At 38.2% G+C, this 25,723-nt stretch overlaps 1 protein-coding gene across 1 annotated transcript; it reads left to right on the top strand.

The window, feature by feature from the left end:
* Positions 1-648: 648 nt before the first annotated feature.
* Positions 649-21,626, top strand: LOC104604039 (uncharacterized). Its single transcript, XM_010268294.3, has 5 exons — positions 649-1,476; positions 5,920-5,978; positions 6,109-6,237; positions 13,163-13,298; positions 21,147-21,626. Exons 1-5 carry the CDS (start codon positions 778-780, stop codon positions 21,468-21,470), a joined length of 1,347 nt encoding a protein of 448 aa, XP_010266596.1. The 5' UTR covers positions 649-777; the 3' UTR covers positions 21,471-21,626.
* Positions 21,627-25,723: the final 4,097 nt, after the last annotated feature.

Genomic DNA, 25,723 nt, shown 5'->3' with positions numbered 1-25,723 from the left:
ATCCATATAATTGGGACAAGGGATATCTATGAAAAACTAATACTAGCATGCATTTATTACTAAAATGGGTATGCATAATCTTATACTTTTAACTGCATTTGACAAGGATTTATCTCCTTTTTGTAGTTAAAACGTCTCTATTAACATTTAATTTTTAATTTCAAAAAGGAAATAAATCCTTAATATAAAGAGTGGCAAATGCAGCCTAATATCGATTAATTTTCAAATTAATTTATTGGAATCCGATCCAAACTTGAAGGTTGATTCGGTTCATATTAGATAAGCACGTCATTATAAATACGTTAAATGAGGACTTTCAAATTTTTTTTTACACCTATCTATTAAAATACTCCAACCTACCCCTGAAAAAGATTAAAAACTTTTAACAGTTGACACTATTTATAAAGTACAACATGGATCCGGTTCCAATTCGAATCCGAAGACAATGGAGCATCTTCACACTAAAAATTAAAAAGTACAACATGGCAACCTCAAGCGAACCCTTATCAGCTGAATTGAGATTTCTCAGCCATGAACTGAATCAATCCAAGATTAGACGTTAAAGCAAATCAGCGAGCCCTTCATTGTCAAAAGTCAGAAACTTTGACACCGTGTCGCCCTTTCTCAAATGGAGCAGCCCACGTGAGCGCTGTCTCTCTCTCTCTCTCTCTCTCTCTTGTTAGTATCGAGATTCGAGACTCCGCTCTCTCTTTCAGAGACCAGAAAAGTACAGTAGTTTCTCAGCCTTCTCTCCTTCCCCACCAAGGAAACAAGAGAATGTCTCTGTCGTGTGGAGTCGAGTGTATCGTCTACGCAGGCTTCGCTCGCTGGGCGTGGAAGCGCTGCACCTACGTCGGCTCCGACGACAGCTCCACTTGGCCCCCTGCCACCCTGGATGAATTCGAACCAGTCCCTCATATCTGCCGTTACATCCTCTCCGTCTATGAAGAAGACCTGCGCAACCCCAAATTCCCCCCCAGCGGTGGGTACCGCATGAACCCGGACTGGGTCGTGAAGCGCGTTACGTACGAGCAGACTGACGGCCACGCTCCACCTTACCTCATCTACGTCGACCACAACAATTGCGAGATCGTTCTAGTTATTAGAGGTCTCAATCTCGGCAAGGGGAGCGACTACAAGGTGCTGCTAGACAATAAGCTGGGAATACAGATGTTTGATGGAGGGTATGTTCATCATGGGTTGTTGAAGTCAGCAGTTTGGTTGTTGGATCAGGAGTCCGAGACGCTGAGGAAGTTGTGGGTCGATAATGGCTCGTCGTATAAGATGGTCTTTGCCGGACATTCGTTGGGTTCCGGCGTCGCCGCCTTATTAACGGTGGTGGTGGTTAACAACCGGGACCGACTTGGTGCGATTCCCAGAAGTAATCTGCGGTGCTATGCGGTTGCGCCGGCGAGGTGTATGTCGCTTAATTTGGCGGTCAAGTATGCGGACGTGATTTACTCTGTTGTATTGCAGGTAAAGCATAGGCTTGTAGAGTCCGATTTCTTTGATGAATTTTTCTTCTTTTTGCATTTGTCGAATTGACTGAATGGACTAGTTCTTGAGGTTTTCTGGGTATTATTAAATTTTATGCCTTTATGTATAGAGTGATTATTATCACAATACAATCCTTGGAGCATCGTTGAGGAATCAAAACTTACATTTATCTTTTCAATCGACCGTTGTTGAAGTAGGGGTTCCAAATGGTATCCATTTGTCCAAATTTGAATTCAATCCGGTTAAGGGTGATCCGAATATAATCCATTATTAATCGGATTGAATATGGATCCACCCCTGTCCGATCTGATTCGATTCAATTCAAGTATATATGCTTATATATACCATCTTTTGGTTCATTTCATTTTATTAATCATATATAATATTTTGACCACTTTTAGTTTAATTTATTAATGTTGTTCAATATCCAATTGCAATCTGAGTTTGATGCGAATCCGATATAAATCTGATGGATAAGATTCAATTTGAATCTAGGTATATCCGATGTGATCAAATCCGTTTGTGGCCCTACACTATACCGTTTCACCATTCTTTTCTATTTAGTGCTATATCCATTGTTAAACTATGGGCCCTTAAATCATTTCTAACTGCTTCAACCCATGCCCTTTTTGGTATGCCCCTTACTCTTCTAGTCCCTTCAACTTGTTAATAGATCATTTCTTACTGCTGCTGTTGAAGGTCTTCTCATGTGCCCAAACCATATTAGGGGCCATTTGATAATGTCTCAAGTGGCTGAACTGAATGACTATTTCTTTGTCATTTTGTGGATAAAGTAATCAAGTAATAAAACATTGAGGGTATAGTAACCAACCCAATTTCATCTTCATACTCACAACAAAGCAATAAGTCATGCACCTCAAATTGATGCTGACATCAAAATGAACATATACACCACTCATGACTGGAATGCTACTAGCAAGAAAATTCCCAGTAATGTGATGGTTTTCGGAGTTAAGCTTGGAAATAACATTTCAAGTTCCTCAAGTTGATTCCATACCTTCAGGGATAAGCTTGGAAATAACATCTCAGTCGCCTTAAATTTACTGTGGATTAGATGCTCTGAACAATAAAATGGAAGAGAGTAGCATATGTTCAATGCCACATCTTTTCCAGGGAAGGACTAGTAAAAAGTACAAACTTGCCTAGACTACTGTTCTCATGCTGCAAGAAAAAAATATTCTAAAAATCTATTGAGATACTTTTTCCTAAAGTGCTTCTGAAATCATCTTGACATACTCAAATACATGCTTGATGATCTGAGGTTTCATTGTCTTTTGTTATCAGACTTGGTTTTGTTCTCTCTCTCTCTCTCTCTCTCTTGATAGGAAACGGTAACTTTCATTAGATAAAACCATAAAAAACAACTGTCACCTTCTAAAGTAAAAGGTGATCCCTGAATAACAAATAACTTACAATACTGCGCAAAACAAAACCTCCCGATTCACCCCTTGTTTTGCTAAGTTGTTAGCTAAAGCATTTGCTGACCTCCTAGACCAATACACTTGTGCACCCAGCTCCTTTATGAGGCTCAATAATCCCCTTACATGTTGTCTAAGGGACCATGTTCCCAAACTATTTGATTGCATCCAACCTACTACTAATTTTGAATCCCCCTCCACTTCTAACTGTTGAAAACCCAATTGCTTGGCCCATCTGAACCCCTGGAGGAGAGTCAATACTTCAGTTCTAAGCGAGTCCCCCAAACCTATTGGACCAGAATATATAGCTAGGATTTTTCCTTCCGCATCTCTAAACACACCCCCTATTCCAGAAGGTCCAGGGTTCCCAAGAGAGCTGCCATCACAGCTCAATTTGACATTACACTGCAAAGGAGGGGACCAAACTGCTTGTATGGCACGTGATGAAGTAGAAGATCTTGCTAAAATACTCCAACCTCTAGTCAAATCATCTATAGAGACATCCTTGAACAAGTCAAGAGTTTTCAACCAATGTACTGCCTTGATGGTGATCCCTTCGATAACTTCAGGAGCTGATTTTTCTTTCCCTTGGAAAATCCTATTATTTCTCTCTTCCCACACTGCCCACAAGATAGCTGCCCTTGTTGTTCTCCACATTACCCTTCCTTTCTTCTTTGGTAGTCGGAAAAATCTAGGGTCAAATAAATCCGCTACACTTGTGGGAAGGGTCCACCTACAATCAAAGAGAGAGGAGAGAGCCAATCCCAAATTAGAGCACTAAAAGGACAAGAAATTCATAGGTGATTCACCGTCTCACCATTCCTCAAGCAAAGGCTACAGACATGAGGTGACAAGCACCAATTTGGTCTCTTTCGTTGAAGCACTTCCAAGGTATTGGTTTTTTAGAGAACCACTTCCCAACAAAAAGCCCTTACTTTTGGGGGTACCGGAGCGCTCCATACTTCTTTAACAGGAAAGGAGGAAACTGGGTTAAAAGGAAGGACCAAAGCATTGAAAAACAAAGAACAAAAAAAACTACTTGTAGAAGTTTCAGTCCAAATTCTACCGTTAGGAGAAGAGTGGTCTAGAAAAACTGAATTTAGAAGAGAAAAAATATCATTTGCCGAATCCACTTCTGAGTCCCTCAAACCTCTCCTTAGTTCCACATCCCAGAATCCTTAAAAACACGAAAAGAAGAGATAAATTGAGATTCTTTCAAAGAAAGGGAATAAAGGTTTGGGAATCTATCCTTAAGGGGAGATTCCCGAATCCACAAGTCCTCCCAAAAAAGAATCTTATTACTGTCAACACTCTTGTCTGAATAGAGAGAAGAACAAGAATAATCTTAGAGGTGTCAAGAATGAATGACCCCCACCTCAAAGAGTCTCTTATATATTAAAAGATATGTACAATTACAAGAATGCCCATATAGGGCTGAAAGAGAAAAGAAGAATAAGAAGTATAAGTAATGTACAACAAGGACTATACTAATAAGATACATCAAGTTATAGAGTCTCCACAATTACCCACGCAAGCATCGTACTTGATGAAAGGAGAGAATACAGGCAAGATACCAAACAATATCTTTCCACGGGGAAAAGCGTGAAGCCCTTGGGTCGAGTCCAACATCCCATCCATTTGCTGCTATTCCATGAATACTTCTTATCACCTTATGCCATAAACTCTCTTGCTTCTTAGGAAGCCTCTACAACCATTTGCCTAACAAAGCTGTGTTTCTTATTCTAATATTTCCAATCCCTTTGCTAGTGTTGATTTAATTAGAGTGATTCTACCCCCTAAAGAGATGTAGTTCCTTTTCCAACCTGCTAGTCTTTTGGAGAATCTTTCCAAAACCGGGTACCAAAAGCTATTTGACCTCGGGTTTCCTCCCAAAGGTATGCCTAAATACTTAAGAGGCCAATCACTTACCTCACAACCTAAAGATCTAGCCAAAGATGCCACCTCTACTTCTTGCCTATTAATTCCAGCTACACAACTTTTATTCCAATTTACTCTCAAGTTGGAGACCTTTTCAAAATTCTCTACCAAGACCTTTAAATTTTCCAACTCCTCTGGATCTCCTTCACAAAAAAGAATCAATTCATCAACAAATTGAAGGTGGGCTACAACTATTTCCTCTCTCCCTACTCTCCACCCTCTAAGCAAATATCTAGCATCGGCTCTAGTAATCTGGACACTCAACACATCAACTGTCAGGGTGAAAAGGAAAGGAGAAAGAGGGTCCCTTGTTCTCTCTTAACTTGATTTGTTTTTAAGGAGAAGGAAAGCAGAAAAATTTATTCAAAGAAAGAAAAGTTTACGACCAAAGGACCCCTGCCCCCTGAGCATCCGCAAAAACCAGCCGGGATAGTTCAGGTAGTAAGTCCTTGGGGAGCAACACTAACTCCTGTACATCAATGCAAAATTTTGACAAAAAGTCAGCTGACTTATTGGCCTCTCTGAAAATATGAACAAAATGGATTTCCTCAAAAAGGCCGCTCATTGCCTGGATTTCATGCAACTGCCACCACGCACACCATGGCCACCTAGCTGCACCATAGATGCACTGAATCAGCCCCATGGAATGAGCCTGCACCACAATCCTTGAAATACCGCACCTGGTTGCTTCCTCCAATGCCCTCCAAATGCTTTTCAAACTCAAGTGCGATGATTGGGGCAGCTTGCATGGCCCTGCCATGGCGCACAGTGGATGACCAAGCCAATCTCTTAACTTGATTCTATCATTCTAACTCTATATATAACATTCTGTTAGTGTGTGTACTATGCTCGATCAATTACCATGCAAGGATGATATACTTGTAGGTGCTTATTCAACTTATTTTCAGTAGTTGCAAGCTTACAGTCTTACTCTTATTATCCATGCTGAGTTAAAAGTCACACCCCCCCCCCCCCCCCCCCCCCCCCCCCCGCTGGGTCTCTTATATAGAAATTGACATTATATCTCAAAGTGATGATAATCCAGGATGACTTCTTACCAAGAACGCCAACACCATTGGAAGATATTTTTAAGTCAATTTTCTGGTTAGTAGTCTTGTTTCCACTTTCCAAGGCTATGGCTGTCAATAATTTAATGGCTTCCTTTCATTACAAATGTTATACTTTGAGCTAGCAGATTGTCCTTTCATCATTTATGGGTTAATGCTTTGGACAGCTTGCCATGTTTGTTATTTTTTGTTTGCATGAGAGATACCTTTATACCAGAAGATAGGAAGCTGAGAGATCCAAGAAGACTTTATGCTCCTGGAAGGATGTATCACATAGTAGAAAGAAAATTTTGCAGGTACCAGAACTTTTATTTTTTGAGGAGTTAATTTTAAATTTCATTTCCTGAATGTTTGGAATGATAATTTTTTTTTTCTTGTGTCAGTACTGACACTATATTGAGTATATTCTACATCTATGGTTACTGAAACTACAGGAACAAGATTATTAATTATTATTTGATGATCACATTCTCTTGATGTTGCATCATTCACTATTTGTTTTAGTAGAGATCACTAATTGCAGATTTAGTCGAGTTTCTTGTGAAGGAAAGAGGGGAAAGATGAAAGTTTCAGCAGTAGAGAAGAAAGGAGAAGAAGAAGAGAGTAGGAAGTCAACCAGGATTCTGAAATCAACCCTAGCCGCCCCCCTCTCATTATATTTATACTTAACTTAAAAAGATGAGATATTACAAGGATGCCCTTAGTAGGGCGGCTACTAAAAGCTGAACAGTCACAACTTAAAAAAAACATAAACTAATGGGCCTAAAGCCCAACAACTTCCTAACTAAATAAAAACAAACCGGACCAACTCAACACTCCCCCTCAAGTTGGGAGTAAATGTCACACATTCCCAACTTGCGTAGATCATGCTCCAGCTTGTTCTTTGCAACACCTTTTGTGAGAACATCAGCGAGCTGCAGATCAGAAGCAATGTATAGAAGACAAACTTCTACAGAAGTTACCCTTTCTCTGATAAAATGTCTATCCACTTCAATGTGCTTAGTTCGGTCATGCTGGACTAGGTTATGGGCAATGTTAATTGCTGCCTGGTTATCACAGTATAGCATCATAGGTTCTTCTGCCTGTACACCAATCTCTTCTAATAGGGAATGGATCTAGAGAAGTTCTGAAACTCCATGTGCCATGGCCCTGTATTCGGCTTTAGCACTTGATCTTGCCACCACTGTTTGTTTCTTACTCTTCCACGAGACAAGGTTACCCCCAACTAGGGTGCACACTCCTGAAGTTGATCTCTTGTCATCAAGGCATCTTGCCCAGTCTGCATCTGTATAAGCATCTAGTTTCAACTGTCCATGATCAGTAAACAATATGCCTCTGCCAGGTGTCCCTTCAGATAAGCAAGAATCCTGTAAACTGCCTCCCAATGCTGGACTCGTGGAGCATGCATGTATTGACTTACTACACTTACTGCATAGGAGATGTCTGGTCTTGTCATACACAAGTATAGCAGCCGACCCACACGTCTCTGATATCTCCCAATGTCCTTTACTGGTTCACCTTCTGATGCATTGATTTTATGGTTCTGATCAATAGGGGTGCTGATTGCCTTTGTTCCAAGCTTCCTTGTCTATTGAAGAAGATCCAAGACATACTTCCTTTGTGAGATAAAAATTCCATGTTCTGATCTTGCAACTTCAATGCCTAAGAAGTATCTCAATTCTCCAAGATCCTTAATTTCAAATTCTTTATGTAGGTTCTTTTTCAGACCATCAATCTCACTCAGATCATTCCCGGTGACAACAATATTATCCACATAAACAATTAGGACTGACACCAAAGATCCCCTTCGCTTCACAAACAAGGTGTTATCGGATTGAGTTTGAGTGTAGCCAAAAGCAATCAAGGCCTATCTGAATCTGTCAAACCATGCTTTGGGAGATTGTTTCAAGCCATAAACTGACTTCTTAAGCCTGCATACCTTTCCCTTTTCAGTATCATTGTAAAAACCAACAGAAAGATCTATATACACTTCTTCTTGCAGATCCCCATTTAGGAAAGCATTCTTCACATCAAGTTGAAACAAGGGCCAAGAGTATGAGGCAGCAAGAAAAAGAAGTATCCGAACAGAGGTCATCTTTGCAACTGGCGCAAAGGTCTCTAAGTAATCAATGTCATAGGTCTGTGTGTACCCTTTTGCAACAAGTCTTGCCTTGTACCTTTCTATACTTCCATCTGCCTTATATTTTACTGTGTAAACCCATCTGCATCCAACTGTCTCCTTGCCTTCTGGTAGATCCACAATGTCCCATGTCTGATTCTTAATCAAAGCTGCCATCTCTTCCTACATAGCTGTCTTCCACTCAGATTTGGAGAGAGCCTCACTAACACCCTTGGGTATAGATACTAAATCAAGAGAGGAGAGAAAAACACGGTAAGAAGGATACTGTGAAATACAATGAGCATTACACTTTCTCTTCCCTTTTCTGAGAGCAATAGGAAGATCAAGGTTATCTGTAACAGAGTTAGTAGGATCAATGGGAAATGAAACAGTAGTGGAACCAAGAGGAATACCTGAATCCATGGCAGCCGAATCTGGAGTCTCCAAGGAATTGACATGAAGTGATGTGAGTTCTGCTGTAGTGGAATCAACCTCCTTGTGAAGTCTCTGTCGTAAGTAATGTTGAGAAGCAGAACGCAAAGGAGGTGGCAAGGTAGGTGCCACAGGGTGGTGGTCAAGCACAGGAGTAGACACAGGGACTGGAACTGGGAGAGGAATAGATTGCTGACTCACTTCCCCAAAACACTCCCCCTAAGAAGGATTTTTTGAGAAGAAGTACGTGGATTCAAAAAAGGTGACATCCATGGTAACATACCGGCTCCCAGAGACTGAATCATAGTAGCAGTACCCTTTCTGATTCTCTGCATATCCAAGGAAGACACAATTCTTTGCCTTGGGGTCAAGCTTCGAGCGGTGAGGACCAAGGATATGTGCAAAGAAGACACACCCAAACACCCTGAGAGGAATATGAAACATCTCCCCTTGAGGAAAAAGAAGACTGAATGGGGTGCTGAATCCAAGTATACGAGAGGGCACCCTGTTAATCAGATATACTGCTGTGAAAACTGCATCACCCCAAAACCGAACTGGAACTATAGATGTGATCATCATGCTTCTTGCAATCTCAACAATGTGTCTGTTCTTCCTTTCTACAACACCATTCTGCTGTGGACTGTAGGGGCAACTGCTCTGATGGACAATACCATATTCTAACAGATATGAGGCAAGATGTCTTTCAAAATACTCCCTGGCATTGTCAGATCTGAACACCTTTATTCTTGTTCCAAATTGTGTTAGTACCATCTGATGAAATTGCCTCACCAAGGATGGTACCTCATCGCGGGATCTCATCAGGTAAATCCAAGAGTATCGTGAGAAATCATCCACAAATAAGAGAAAATAGCGATAGCCTCCCATAGAAGGAACATGGTAAGGGCCCCACACATCCGAATGAATAACATCAAAAGAAGAAGAACATCTTTTATTACTAGGCTTAAATGAATGTCTACAATGCTTTCTAAATTGACAACCTTCACACTCCAGACTTGACAAACTAACAGACTCAAAAAGTTTTGGAAACAAAAAACTCAAAGAAGAAAACGGTAAATGACCCAAACGATTATGCCAAAGCAAAATTTGACTCACAGACCCTGACTCACTATCACTGCTAACATGATGACTCTGATGAGAAGGAAGTACATCTAGGAGGTAGATTCCATTCACTTCACGACCACTCCCAATCGTCCTCTTTGAATCCAGATCCTGCAAAATACAACGACCAGGAGAAAAAATTACTGAACAGTTCAGGTTCTTAGTCAAACTATTAACAGATAACAAATTGGTGCTCAATCTGGGAATATGAAGGACAGAGGGTAGAGAAATAGAATCGCTAATGTTGACAGATCCCTTCCCAGCAATAGGAACATGGGATCCATCAGCTGTGGAGACCCTATCTCTGCCAGAACAAAGCTAGTAAGTTGAAAAAATAGTAGAGCTCTGGGTCATGTGCTCTGAGGCTCCAGAATCTATAATCCAAGGAGGTCCCTCCTTACTTGAAGTGGAAACATAATTTGTAGTGATGTGTGAACTACCTGTGTGAGCAAAGGAAGTAGAGTGGACTCCACCAGTGCCACCTTTACCTTGTTGTCCGCTTGCGGCTGAACTGGAATTGGCTGTATCCCGCTGGTTCAGAAGTAGCCCATACCTCTCAAGTTCGGCCCTTACTGCAGCAACTGCAACAGACTCCAGAGCAGCTGTAGTAGGAGGGGCCGGAATGTCACCAGTAACTGCCATGTGCGCATTTCCCTTCTTATTTTTCAATCTAGTCGGCACAAGATGTGGGTGAAGCTTCCAACAAGTATCTCTTGTATGTTTAGGCTTTTTATAGTAGTCACAGATCAGATCTCTTTTATCTTCCTTCTTGATGTCACTGCCACTTTGTTTAGGTTTCACAGCACTTATCATGGAAGACTGATCAGAAATAAGGTTTTTCATCATCACATCTCTCCTGCACTCCTCCCCTGACACAAAGGCATATGCTTGGGAGAGAGTAACACTGTCCCTGGAAAGAAGGTGTTGTCGTGCAATATCATACTCAGGATTAAGGCCAGCAAGGAATTCAAACACCCTATACTTCTCTAGATGTTTCTAATAGGTAGTTGCATCCTTAGTGGTTTCCCAAGCAAATGTCTCTAAATGGTCAATCTCCTGCCACAGGGTTTTAAGGACTGAAAAATAGGTTGCAACAGATCTATCTCCCTGCCTTGTAGCAATAATCTGATTTCTCAATTGATAAGCCCTAGCAACATTCTCCCTCTGTGAATAGGTTTCTGCAACCCCATCCCATATCTCCTTAGCTGTATTTGCCCATAAAAAAATTTTACTTATATGTGGCAACATGGAATTACACAACCAAGTCATCACCATATAATTCTCCTGTACCCACCGAGAGTTGCTAGTTTCGGGTTTCACCTCTTCACCAGTGATATACCATAATTTCCCACGAGCACCAATGGCCATCTTTGCAGATTGTGACCATTCTAAGTAATTTGCACCATCCAACCTAACTGTAGTAATGGTCCCAGCCCCGAAAGGGTCTCCAGTACCTCCTCCCACTGGTCCCATTTCACTCCCGGGCTTATTTTCAACTCTGTGGCCCTCCATGCTTCTCAAAAAATGTAAAGAAAATAACTGAAATTTGCAGCAAGATCAAACAAAACACCTTTTGGAACCAACAACACCTTTCTAGTGTCCTATACTTTCTTCCCACAAAAGATTCATTTTCTGTGGGACAGGAGAAGAGAGAGAAGAGGCAGCCGCCTTCTCTAGAAGCCTCCAAATCAGGCAGGACTTGAATCGCCCCTTACAAAAAACTCCAAGGAACCCTAAAAAATTAGGGCACCACTTCCTAGGTCAAAATTGAAGAGTCCAACAGAAACAGGACTCTTCCCCTTTCTCCAGTTTTTCCTGATTTTGATGAGACACCCTAGACCGGCTACAGGGCACACATATCCACCAAAAAATCCAAAAACTGGGCTTACCTGAGAACTTCGATCAGCCTCTTAAATCACCATGCAGTCGGCCGATCTAGGGCTGCATGAGAAAACAACTTCAAGGAACCTTCGGCCTGCTCTGATACCAAGTAGAGATCACTAATTGCAGATTTAGTCGAGTTTCTTGTGAGGGAAAGAGGGGAAAGATGAAGATTTCAGCAGTAGAGAAGAAAGGAGAAGAAGAGAGTAGGAAGTCAACCAGGATTCTGAAATCAACCCTAGCCGCCCCCCTCTCATTATATTTATACTTAACTTAAAAAGATGAGATATTACAAGGATGCCCTTAGTAGGGCGGCTACTAAAAGCTGAACAGTCACAACTTAAAAAAAACATAAACTAATGGGCCTAAAGCCCAACAACTTCCTAACTAAATAAAAACAAACCGGACCAACTCAACAGTTTTTACATGTGGGTCATAAGAAATCATTATGCTGCTTATTTACCAGGTTACTACATGATTCAATTTAATTGAGGGTGAAACTGTATGTTTTTCTGAACAGTAGTGCACTTATGAGAGTGGCATCACAATCCCCAACCCTGGTGAAGGTGGGATTCAATCCTAAGTCTCTGTTAACCAGCCATAGACCTTACTAACTGAGTCGGTTCGCACCTTCTACCAAGTGACAGCCATTGCATGTCTGATCCCACCATTTAATGTAGCTGAAGATGTTTTTATGAGAGGTTGGCTCAAAGGAGACGTATTAACTGCCTTACTATGGCAATCCAGTGGTACATGCTTCTTTTACTTTGGGGTAATAATGGGTATATTGCATACTGGAGAGACAACCACTTGCATGAAGAGAAGGCCATTCCTTTGAACCACATTACAGCTTAGATGGACTCAAAGGTCTACCAATGATCATTCATTGTAAAAAGAGCTAATAGAGATGAATTGTAGTCCTCGGTCCTCCTCCCCACCTCAACAGGTGGCAGGGAGGGGATCTGTTTGGAGGGTTTGTTCTATATATGGTGTATGCTGTATTGTTGGGGGTAGCAGGCTGTTCTCAGCTCAGTTTTTTTGTATTTCTGTATCTATATTTTTTGCTTATTCATCAATAATCTTTGATCTGTTACTGATCAAAAAAGATATTACAGCTTATAAAAAATACCAAAGAGTAGCCACATATTGTGTCACTATATTATCAAAAATATCAATTATCTTTGAAATTGCCTAACAATTAACCACTTTACTATTAGTCTCCATACATGTGGAAGAATTGAACCAAGTAAGGCGTTAGGTGAACTGTGAAAATTAATGTTCCTCATTTCAGTTCATACAGGCCTTTTTTCCTTTAAGGAGTTCTTTCTTATGGAAAAGGGCAAGATATTGATCAAGTTGGATTTGCTTGATTTTTATGTCTTATTTTCCCACAAGAGGCTAAGAGTGACTGATCATCCATTGCTGGCTTGATGTATGGTTTTTTCCTTAAAAAATTGGACTTGTAGCCCTACTAAACAACTGGTGTGGAAATTTGCATAATTGATGCAGTTTTTCTTTAATGTACTAGCTCAATATAATTTTCCTCTAGTTTTATTTATTAACTATCCATTAACCATTGTAAACCTAGCCGTAGAAGCTTTCAGTGGTTTCTTAGTGCATAAAGATTCTGATTTTTTGTGAAACTGAGTTCTTCAATATTTGGTATATAGATGTGGAAGGTTTCCTCCAGAGGTGCGGACTGCCATTCCAGTTGAAGGAAGATTTGAACACATTGTTCTATCAGCCAATGCCACATCAGATCATGCAATTATATGGATTGAAAGAGAAGCAGAAAAAGTTTTACAGGTAAGAAGTAGTTTCAGTTCCTTTTATTTCTATAAGATTGTCATGCCATTTTGTAGTTCATGTTAAATATTTTTGTACCATGAAATATATGTTAGTGATCAGAACATCCCATAAAGACTTATTCTAGGAAAAATAAAACGATCCAGCAGGCCATATGGCATGTCAATGGTTCTTGGATCTTAGTATTTAGGCTAATTTGATGACCGGGGTTTTTTTTATCAGAAAATGAAATTCACTAGATTTAAATTGTTGGATGATTCCAGCCAAGAATTTACAGGTTTGCTCAAAACAAATTGGTCTGTCAACTCCCTGTTTAGCTAGACCATCAGCAGCCCCATTTGCAGATCCTCTTACCCAGCTGAAATTTGAATTTAATTGTTTTGCAATAACATCAATTTCCCTAAAAGAATGACTGTATTTCCAAGGTGCTGCTTTGAGTTGTTTTGCCCAATGAATTACTAGTTGTGAGCCGCCTTCTATTTCCAAGTCTTTGAGCCCCAACTGGCCTGCTAATTGCAATCCTTGTAACAATTCTAGGATTTCTGCCTTGAGGCCCTTGACAGCATCTCCTAAACCAACTGGACCTGAATACATCAGTACCGTCACACGTTGATGATCCCCCAATGCCTGCTCTTCTTGGTGTAGGTACATAGTGGTCACTCAGACCATCAGAGCACAGAATATGTTGAATTAATACCACACGGATGCTTGCGATGAGTTCACAACTCATCGGGCATTTGTGATGAGTTATGAACTCATCGCATGATTGCGATGAAGTTGTGCCCGAAACGAGTTGCAATGAACTTTGGCTTAGGTAAATTTGCGATGAGTTTCAGATACGCGCAGACTTGCGATAAGTCTCAGACATGCGCGAATCCGCGATGAGTTTTGGATGCGTGCGGACCTGCGGAGCTCGAAGCCATCGCAGGCCCATGACAAACGTGGAATTATTGTACAACCAGGAATAAATATTAGATACACGTGTGTTTTTAAATTACGCGCATAATAGGACACCCTGTGGGCCTAGTAAAGGCAAGCAATGCAAATAACAACGTCACTCGCACCACGTCAGTATAAAAGGGTCACGAAAAGAAGTAGAATACGTAGAGAATCTTTAAGGGAAAGGAAACCCTGTCTTTGAAGGATCTCGCTAGACACGTGGCGAAACCCCAATAATGTTCCCTTAATAGTTAACATAAAGAAAATATCTCATTTCCTAACAGGAAAGGTCATCTTTTAAATCCTTCTCCGTATAGCTTTGGGTTTCTCTCTATAAAAAGGGAGAGAAACTCTTCCCTAAGGGAGATAATACATTATAACTTTGACCTAGGGTTTCTGAGAAAGGGACTCTCCCTCCTCTCTTCTTCTCTCTTCCCCGCGTCCTCTCTCTTTCTCGTTGCCCTCTCTAGACCTTCGGAGACTTGACCAACCTCCATAGCCTTACCATGGCACAAACACCTAAGTTGCCCATAGAGCTACCATCAAAATTCAGTTTCAGCTTATTAGCAAATAGGGGCTTCCAATCCACCTGCATTTCTCCAATGTGTCCACCTGTTTGCATTACTTTAGATCAAGATCTAAGAATGTCATTGGTTGAAAACACTCTAAAAAGCTTCAATGTTTTTACCCAATGTGCAACTCTCACTAGGGTAGCTTCCATTAGCTCCTCTTTTGTCCTAGTTTTTCTCATTGAAAATTTTATTATTTCCTTCTTCCCATATCGTACAAACCAGTGCTTCTCTAACTGTCCTCCACATGATCTTCCCTCTCTTCTCCTTGTGCCTGAGGAAGTTGGGGTTGAATAAACTTACCACTTCTTGTGGTGGAACCCATTTGCAACTGAAAAGAAAATAGACATATTCCAAAATGCCAAACCAAAATGACAAGAGAATAATAAGTGAGGTATGGTTTCATGGTTTCACCACTAGCTTTACAGAAGACATACACATGAGGGGAGAAGCAAGAGTTAGGCCTCCTTTTCTGTAGCATGTCATAGGTGTTAATCTTACCAAGGAACACTTCCCAACATAGGGCTTGTACTTTATGAGGGATATGTTTACACCCAATTTCATTTACAAGGAGAGATATCCCCCTCCCCCCAAATTTGAATGAACTAAAAGGCTAAAGAAGGAAGCACAAGAGAACAAACTGTCAAGGTATGGGATCCAAACCCTAGCATCAAGTGTATTTTGGTCTAAGAAGATAGTCTCCAGAGAAGAAAGCAAAGATATTAGTGACTCACATTCATTGTCCTTGAGGCCCCTCCTAAACCCCAGTTAGAGATGTAACACCAAACTTGGACACAGGTTCAAACTTATAGGTTGAAAGGGAGTAAAATAATTGAAATTGTTGACAAAGAGGCTCATCACCCACCCATAGGTCCTCCCAAAACAAAACTTTATTCCCACAACCCACATCAAAACTGACAAAGCACAAGAAGGAGGTAGTACCTCTATTTTTGATTTCTTTAGGGCTTTTGAAGATGTGTGTAAGTCCAGCTTTGCATCCCAGCCATTCTCTCCTAGTCCATGTATGCTTTCAATGACCATGTGCCACAGTCTATCTCCTTTGAGAGGAAACCTCTATAGCTACTTCCCTAACAGAGTCGTATTCCTCTTGATAAGATTTCCAATTCCTAACCCACCCTACTCCTTAGATTTACATGTTCCCATTATATCAAGTGATTCTTCCTTTCATCCCCCGATTCCCACAAAAAATTCCTCAGAATCTTTTCTAACCATTTAGCTACTTTGACTGGGATCCTAAAGGTAGATAGGTAGTATGTGGGCAGATTTATTAATGTGGACTTAATTAATGTTATTCTTCCTCTCGGCGAAATGTAATTCTTTTTCCACATTGCCAAATCTTTCTAGGATAGGAATCCAAAAACTTTTTGATCTTGGGTCCCCCCTCCCCCCTAGTGGTAGGCCAAGGTATTCTAGGGGACAACCTCTCACCTCACATCCTAGAGTTTCAGCAATTGGATGTTACCCTCCTCTATATTAATTCCTACCAACAACTCTTACCCTTATTATGTCATCTGCAAACTGTAGATGAGATACTATCACATCATTTCTCCATACCATCCAAGCCCTAATCAAGTTGTCCAAATCAACTTTGATAATCATTCTACTTAGGACTTCAGCTATTAGAGTGAATAAAAAAGGGGATAAGGGGTCTCCTTGTCTTAAACCTCTTTTTGCTGGGAAAAATCCCTAGCAACCCCATTAATCATGATTAAGAAATATACCGAGCTAATACATCCTCTGACCCCTATCCCTATCTTCCCAAACAACCAAATAAGTAAATCCCAATCTACCATGTCATATGCTTTTTCTAGATCTAGTTTACAAATCAATCCCTTTCCCCCTTTCTTTCTTTTTTCCTCCATACACTCATTTGCCTCCCATCAACAAAAACTCCTTGAAATTGATATATCACCAGGGGTAGACAAGTCTTCAATCTTCTAGCCAAGACCTTGGCGATGATTCTTTACAAGCTTCCAACAAGACTAATAAGCCTAAAGTCCGTTGGGGTTTTTGCTTCTTTTCTCTTAGGAACCAAGACTATGAATGTTACATTTGCTCCAGGTGAGATTTCTCATTTTTCATGAAATTCCCCAAGAACATTCATCAAGTCACCCTTTATAATTTCCTAGCAATCCTGGTAAAAATCCATTGAGAAGCCATTAGGGCCTAGAGCTCTTGATCTTTCCATTGAGAACATTGTTTCATGGATTTCATCCAGGTTGAAACTTCTTTCTAATAGTATTTAATGTCGGTACCTTTGCCCACTCCAGATCCCTTCTACCTAAGGTGGCAAAGATTGCTTTAAAGTGATCCACAAAAACCTTAACAATATCCTCTTTCTTGGCTAAAAATTTGTCCTTCCACCTCAATGTTGGAGATCGAATTCTTCCTTCTTCTTCCATTAGCTAATGGAAAAATCTAGTATTTCCATCTCCTTCCAAAAGTCACTTACATCTCGATTTTTGCCTCTAGGAAATTTATTCTTTTATAAGAACCTCCTCTAACTCCACCTTTAGTCTCCATCTTTCAGATCTCTCCTTCTCCAAGCACTCTCTCCGAGCCTCCTTAAGATCAATTTCCTCTGTTCATTTTGCAGTTTTATCCTTTATCTCCTCTAATCTTCCAAATTCTTGCTTGTTCCACTCTTTGATTCTTTCTTTCAAAAATTTCAACTTTTTGGAGAACCTCACCCCCTTATTATCAATGTTGATCCCACAATTCAACCACCACCCTTTAATTTTTTCAATAAATTTAGGGTCCTCCAACCACATATTTTCAAACCTAAACGGGGTGGAGCCCCCTTGGTAGGACTCCTCAGAAAGGCAAAGTGGGCAGTGGTCTGAGGTCACTCTAGGAACTTGTCCAATTTAGAACACACTAGAACTTTTGGAAATTAGACCAAGTAAAGGTAGCTTGCAATATAGGGGGTTCCTTCAATTCCAAAGACTCCACCAAAGCATTAAAGTTCCCCATACTTGTGGTTATGCCTTGATTGGGGTTATTTGTTTCACTTGTATACCTAATAGCATTGAAGTCACCACCCACACACCATGGCCTCCCAAAATCCCCTAAATGCAGCTAATTCCTCCCAGAAAAGGTCTCTATCTCTATAAGAGTTAGAGCCATACACATTTGTCAACACCCAATCTTTACTATTAGTCTCCTTTTTGAACTTCACTGAAACTGAGAATTGCCCAACTAATTCCTCCTTACACTCCAATTCTTCATCTTTTCATATTGTAAGAATTCCTCCAGGAGCTCCCTAGGATGGGGCAAAGGACCAACTTCTTCTGTCCACCTTTGCAATTTTTTGTTTCTTGTGACGACACTACACTTGGTTTCTCTTTCCTCAACACATTTAGCCATTAACATTTTTTTTTGTGTTAGATCTGGTTTTAGGGATTATTTGATCTAATTGTCCATCAGTTGTACTTAAATTTCATGTGTTATTAAGTAGAAGAGGAGGTGTTTAAAATTTTCTTTTGCATTAAGGTGGAGTTGCCAAGTGGCCATCACTTGGTGTAATGGTAAAATCTCAGTCTGACAAGTGTGAGAATATGGGCTTGAGTCTGAGAGAACACACTTCCAGTCCCCCGCCCCCAAGACTCCTGATAGTTGGGACTAACATTGGGTACTGGCCTATTTTTATCAAGAGTGGTCAAGACTCCGGATAGCTGAGAGAGAAGACACTTCCAGTCCCCCACCCCCAAGACTCCCAATAGCTGGGACTAACATTGGGTACTGGCCTTTTTTTATCAAGAGTGGTCAATTTTGTAATTTTTTAGTTGAAGTCAAAGTAGGTGTAGTCTGGCTGACCATAGGAGTCTGTATATCTTTGTATTGATTGCAAAATATGTAATGAAGTTTGGAGAATATTCTGAGCATTGACCCTAGAGCTATTCTAAGGCTCTTTAGTCTTGTTTTTGTCTGTTTTCTTGGATTTCAGCACTGAAGAGCATCAAACCCTTGGATAGGACTGCTCAACACTAATAGGATTGATATAATCAGACTCTAGCAAGTGCTTCCAATAATTCAGAACAATTCTGCATTTCCCTTCACATACTCTTTTGAGAGAAGTTTCCCTAGGTCAACTAACATCATCCAAGAAAAACCATGCACTTGTCCTAATTTCTTCTGTAACGTAACCATCCCTTATAGATCATCAAGCCTAACAATCCTTTTTAGTAGTTTAATTAGATTTCCCTTGTTTTGCAGGTTCTCCCTACATCAATTCTCATCACTAGTTTCCTTCTGCATACTTGGCTAGTTTACCTTACCATATATAAGTATTGGCATAGAAAAGTCAGGGCTGGATGTACACTTCGTATGGCACAAATCATTTTTTTTTGATAATTGAAGAGGAATTTTATTAAGTAAATATGAGAACTGTTACAAGCATCCCACTGAGAGGCACAAGGTGCGACCTCCCTTTCTTATGGCACAAATTTTTGTGAAGTAGTTCACAAATAATCAATATTCCAGAGAGTTTGAAACATTTAAATCAGGTGAATGGCAACCATAAAATGTGGTGGAAAACCCCTTAAGCATGTTCCAGGAAAAGAAGCTTGAAGCAGCGAGATTGTCTTCCAAGGTTTTATGTTGTTCCCTAGATCTCCAACAAAAAGTTCTATCATATTTAAATTATGAATAGCTAACAGAGTACTGTAACTCTGTATGATAAGAAGAAATTACATGTGTAAGAATAAAGGACATTGATGTTCTAGAAACTGGACCCAACTTTGGTAGTTTGGTTTAGTTAAAAAGTTGAACTGCAAACTTTGTTGCATAATCTTCCAAGGTTTGGGTATAATGAATTACTAGATTGTGGCACATATCTGAAGAAATAAATGAGTTACAGTGATTTCCATTAGCAAGACAGACAACTTTGATTCTTAATAGTCTGATGTTCGATACTTCACTATATCTATATCAAGAAACAAGAACTCAATTATTTTCATTCTGCAATGGTACAAGGAGACCTCAAAAATCATGGGTCTTGCCACACCAATGATGATGCTCCAAGCTTAAAGGAAATAAAAATAATGGCACTCATCAATTTTAGATGTCATCCCAATGCTTTGATTTTCCAAGTTCTTTAATTGCCTTGCTTATATTCCATGCTTAGAATATTTAATAATTTATATAACTCAATATTTAACTGAGGTCCATGTCCCAAGCCATGATTCCTACTTCCTAGAGGATGACACATCAGGTACTTATAGATATTTGAAATTCGTCACCGATGCTGTATGCCAAAGTAATTGCTGCTCATACAGTACGTGTCAGAAAGTTAGTGTTAGCAGTAATGGACTATGGGAAAAATAGCCATATCAACATGTTGAATGTAGGCATCTTTATTGCATTCTATGCAATCCCTAGCAAGATTTGAGAATTTATTCACTATAAATATCAATCGTATACTAGGCTTACATTTATTTTATTTTCTCCTTTTCTTGGGTGGTGATGGGGGGAGTGCATTTACATGCTTATTTGCTATTTCATACCTTTTCTTTACTGATTACACTATAGCTGTGATTGGTGATCTGTCACTTGTGCTTTTTTTCATAAATGAGTTCCTATACAGAATTAACCTTATGTTGTTGCTAAAGCAAGTGCAAAAGAAGTCTAAACTTAGAATTCTGTCAGTACATGTAATTAACTAGAATTTCAATATTTAGAAAATAGTTGGCTAACAAAATCCACCTACTATAGATATCTAGTCTATTAAATGCTTTGCGCAATATGTCTTAAGGTAGACTTGATATGACCTTTTGCATAAACTCTGAAATGGAGAAAAGGTTCAATTGCTAGCAATCAACTTCTCAACTCTCCTTATGTGGCTCATTTATAACTTATGAAATTGTTTATTTAAGAAAAAGACTGATAGTCATATACTTGCATAATTTTAGAAAGTCATAAATAACCATTAATTGGAATCTCGTAAATGCTGAAAATGTCTTCGATTATTTCTTTAGAAATTGTCAAGTGTCAACCAAATCTTATGAAGGTTTCACCCTGTTTTCTTATCTTTGAGTAATTGAGCATATCATGCATCATAAGAATCAAGCACCAAGGAAAACCCAGGTCTTTTTGTCCAAGTATCTCTTGATTGTTGTGTATTCCATTGCAGAGCATCTTCCTTGTAAATTTTTTCTTTTCCTTTCCTCTCTGCTCTCTGTGAAAATGAATTATAGCACCCATTCTGGAACTGATTGCTCTTGGATTCTGTTGCTGTGAGTTTTTCTTCAATATCTTTCTATCTTTCTCTTGGAGGGAACAAATTGCTCCTAAATTTAATAGTACTGTTTATTTAATGCAGAGAATGAGGGAAAGTAGTGCTTTAACTGTGACAGTTCCTCCTCAAACCCAAAAGATCCAGAGGTTACAGACCCTTGAAAAAGAACACAAGGATGCATTAGAAAGAGCTGTCAGTTTGAATGTACCTCATGCCGTGAAACCAGAAGAACCCTCTGCCTCTGGGGAACCAGATGGGCTGGCTTCCCATAATCAAGCTGAAGAGGTCTCAAATGCAACATCAAAGTCCAGTCAAGGAAGAACCAACTGGAATGAAGTGGTTGAGAAGCTTTTCAACAGGACGGAATCAGGAGAGCTTCATCTGAAGAAAGATGTTGGTGTTCCCTAATGACAACCATTTCTTTCATCAACAGTTGTATGTACCCTAAGGTTACTTCTTGAATTTGCTTTGTTCATCCTCCACCCTTGTTCATACATTTTTGTATACTCAAATTTGTTGACTACCTTTTTTCATAAAGAAAGTCATGAAGCTTGTATACTTTCACTTGTCTTCTTTCCTTTTATTCAATTTTTTATTTGCTATAAAGACAACAGAGATGTCCATAGAAGTAAGAAAAAGAAGGGAAAATCTTAGAAATGAATGGCTAGAATGAAAAGGGTTCCTTCCTGTAGATCTGTTTGGATTACAAGCTAAACAAATCACGAATTTAATAGATACTTGGGCAGAGGATAATCTTGTCAATATTGCCTTCAAATTTCTAATTGACTATCCATCGCTAAAACTATTGAGATTCTTGAGAAAAAATGTTGATATTTTGCTTCATCTAAACATCAGTTGCTACTTGTTCGACAGTTAAAAGGTTCACAGAAGGAAAAGGAAAATAAATCTTATTCAATGGACCTCAGCAACACAATTCAACTGAAAATTTTGTTAAAACTTACTCTTCGAAATATCGGCAATTCCTTGGAAGCAATCGTATCATCATGTCTTAATAACAATGTTAAGACCAGTAAACCAGGTGCAAGGCAAAAGAATTTCACACGGAACAAGTACTGCATTATTTTCCTCTTTTGAAGTTTACTTTCTCACAGTATAGCTTCTCTTTCAAACAGTTCCTACTGTGACAAGACTTCTTAAATCATGATATATTGATACCTGTCTACACATGACTTGTATGAATCTCGACTTCGGTGGGAATGTTGGTCACTGCCCGGTGCCCATGCATGTCCAAAAGCATTTGCCAGAAAATACTGTAATTCCCATTTTAATTTCCATGAATGCATAAACCTGGAAAAGGCTACATCTTGGGACCAATAACATCCAATCCAACCCATACTCGGAAAATCGTGGTAGTGATTGTTTGCAACCTTTGTTATCTCTACTCGAGAAGAAGATGGTGTGGAAACTCCATTAATGGAATTGAAAGTATGTCTTCTTAGTCTCCAACAAAAATAGCAAGCTGCAGCAAGCGCAATGGGGTTGTCCCACCTATATGGGGTTGGCTACTCTATGAATCCTGTTTCCTGTTTTTCTGTTCAGAGGATGCAGCAAGCACAATGACATCAATTATTTCATAGGTTGCTATAGTTATTAATCTCCTACATTTAACTACTCTCTACAAGTTTTTGGAAGTTATATCTATCATGTTGATTTCTGGATATCCTACACTTTTCAATAGCTCATTTTCTCCCTTGGGACTTCTTTCTAACCTACAGCATTATCTATTTCATTGGTTTGATGGATTGCATCTGTTGAACTAGGACTGAAGTTACAACTTACTTGGTCTAATGAGCATTAACAACTGGGGTTTAGTTGCCCTTAATGACCACATTCAGATACGTGAGTTTGATCCTGCAACTCCACTGTAGGAGGGATGCCGTACTCAACTATGGGGCCATTGGCCTCATCTTGTTCCAAAGCATCATTGTGTACTCAAGTCTAAGCCTAATGTGCAACACAAGCTGGTACACTAAGTATGTGTTTAGTACAACTTTCGTTTATTCATTAAACATTTGTATTTGATTTGTTTGCAAAATTGAAAAAAATAATAATAAAATCGTTTATTCACAACGGTGCCATTAGGCACCACATCAGCATAACAATGAATAATTGCTTAACCATTGGGGGAAGCGTTAAAATGAAGCTTCCCCAACAATTCCTTGCTCAATTCCTATATCATTTCTATAAATCAGAGGTTGGTTGGTACTGTGGTAGGCTAGGCCCTAGTTATTGAAACGAGCTGATCTGTCACAACTCGTTCTCTATTGACGTCTATTACTCTTATCTTTGATTAAGTAGTTGTATCATATAACAAGAAGAAGAAGCTGAAGTGGTCGAGTTTGGATTTGCGCCCCATGCCCCACGTTCACATCTAAGCTGTGCATGGGAACATCTCCGGCCCATTTAATTACATGGTTGGGGTTTTCTGTGGAGCGCAAACTTGAACTTGAAGCAGTTTTCATACCTTACAAAATTTTCTTTATTTGTTTGCAGTGCATTTTCATTTGCACTGGCACAAAATTATGAAAGTGCAAATGATTTGATGTAATTTCTGGTTTGTTCTTGTTAGATTTTTACTAAAACATGAAACAAAATAAAGGCATTTGTATTAAACAACTGAAATTGCATTCAAAACAATTAACAGAGCCGGTTTTATTCTACTTTATTTTAGTCTTTACTTTACTTTACTTTATTTACAATGCAAACAAGTAAATCATTAAAAACAAGTATAATCACATTTGGGTTACAGACCATTCAATGTCCATCAGCCAGGGCTGTAATTTGGGCTGGGATATCCCAAACTCAGTTAGAAAAAAAGTTGGGTTGGGTTGAAGATTCAGTTAGGATTAGGGTTAAAAGTATGAACTTGACTTAACTTTAAGTTGGATTAAAATTGAGGCCTTAGTCAATCAGAACCAACCAAAATATAACTTGATAATGTATGTATAACTATTATATTAGCATTTATTTAATGTTTATATATATGCAATTTTTTTGATAAAAAAATACTTCTATTGCATATGGAGATTAAAGTCCGAAAAAAGGGGGAGGATCAAACCAAATTTCCTCCCTAACAAAAGGCTTGGCCACAAAGGCCATAATATGAGCCAAGTAGTTAGTTCTCTATATATTTACATGACCAAAAGAAAGATAGACAAATGTAACACAAAGAGAGGAACTAGAGTCCACACTAGGTAGAAGGGAGAGAGACCCAGGAAGAAAAGAGAGATGTTCATTTAGAGTAGAAATATCTTAATTCTGGATCCATTAGGCCATTTCTGATTATTCACGGTCCTTTTACAGCAAACAGAAACTTATTATTAGAATTGGATTCCAAATGATTATTAAGAGTTCCCCATCACTTTGCCTCAAAATAATAATAATAATAATAAAATATTTATCATAACTAGATTTTAAATAGTTAAAATAACGAAATTATGTAATAAATTAAAAAAAAAATCTTCAAAGTAGAAAAATAATTATAACATAATATTTAAATGAATAATAATTTAATATATTACAAATTTAATAAGGAAATTATGTAATAATAGTATAAATTATGATTTTATGGAAAATTAAATTCAATAAATAATTAATATTTTAAAACTTAAATATTTTACATATTATTTAAGTATTTAAATAACTAAGTATTTTAAATAACAAAATATTTAACATAACTAGATTTTAAATAGTTAACATAAATAAATTATGTAACAAATTTAAAAAAAAAAAATCTAAGAAGTAGAAAAATAGTTATAACACAATATTGAAATTAATAATAATTTAATATTTTTACATAATATTATAAATAATTAATTTTACTTATATCAAGTAATAATTCGAGAAAATAACTTTCAAACAAATAATATTTATTAACAATAATTTAAACTCTTAATCTATATTTATTATATAATTATATATACTAAAATTAATATTTATTATCTTTTGTGATAAATGTATTTTCAATAAGTATGTATAATTTTATTTTGTTAAGTTATTTAATAAAAAACTTTCAATAATTATTGGAGATTACATTACTATCATTGAAATTTTTAAAATTAATTTATTGTACTTATTGTATTTATTGTGTTTTTGTTATAAGTTATTGATTAATATTTAGTAGAGATTAAACTATTATTTGAGATTATACTATTTATTGACTAAGTTAATATATTTTTAGTACTTATTGTATTTTTGTAATTTCTGTAATTATTGTAGTTTTCATTATCAATATATTTTCAATAATTGTGTATTTTTCTATAAATTTTCAATAATTATGGGAAATTAAACTATTGTTATTTATTAGAGATAAGACTATTAATTTAGCTGAAAATATGAGTGTTCATGAGTTGGTTCGGTACAGTCGTAGTTTATTTGGCCAACCAAATTGACCTGGTCATGTTAGGGAGTTGGCCAACTCAAGTTGTATTGGTTTGGTCAATTTATTCAAAAGATTTGAACTTAAAAATTAAATTAAATTTTAAAAATTACAGTGCAATTATTAAAAAATAAATTTAAAATTAGATTTATGATATAAAACATTTTAGACTAAGAAATATGGGAAATTTCCCACTTTTCCATATTAAAAATTATATTTAAAATATAAAATAATATATATCATGGTTAGGTCGTTCGATTTT

The sequence above is a fragment of the Nelumbo nucifera genome, chromosome 3 (assembly GCF_055504915.1).
Source record: "Nelumbo nucifera cultivar China Antique chromosome 3, China Antique-T2T, whole genome shotgun sequence".
NCBI lineage: Eukaryota > Viridiplantae > Streptophyta > Magnoliopsida > Proteales > Nelumbonaceae > Nelumbo > Nelumbo nucifera.
The sequence above is the reverse complement of the archived record's forward strand: the minus strand, read 5'-3'. Positions and strand labels throughout refer to the sequence as shown.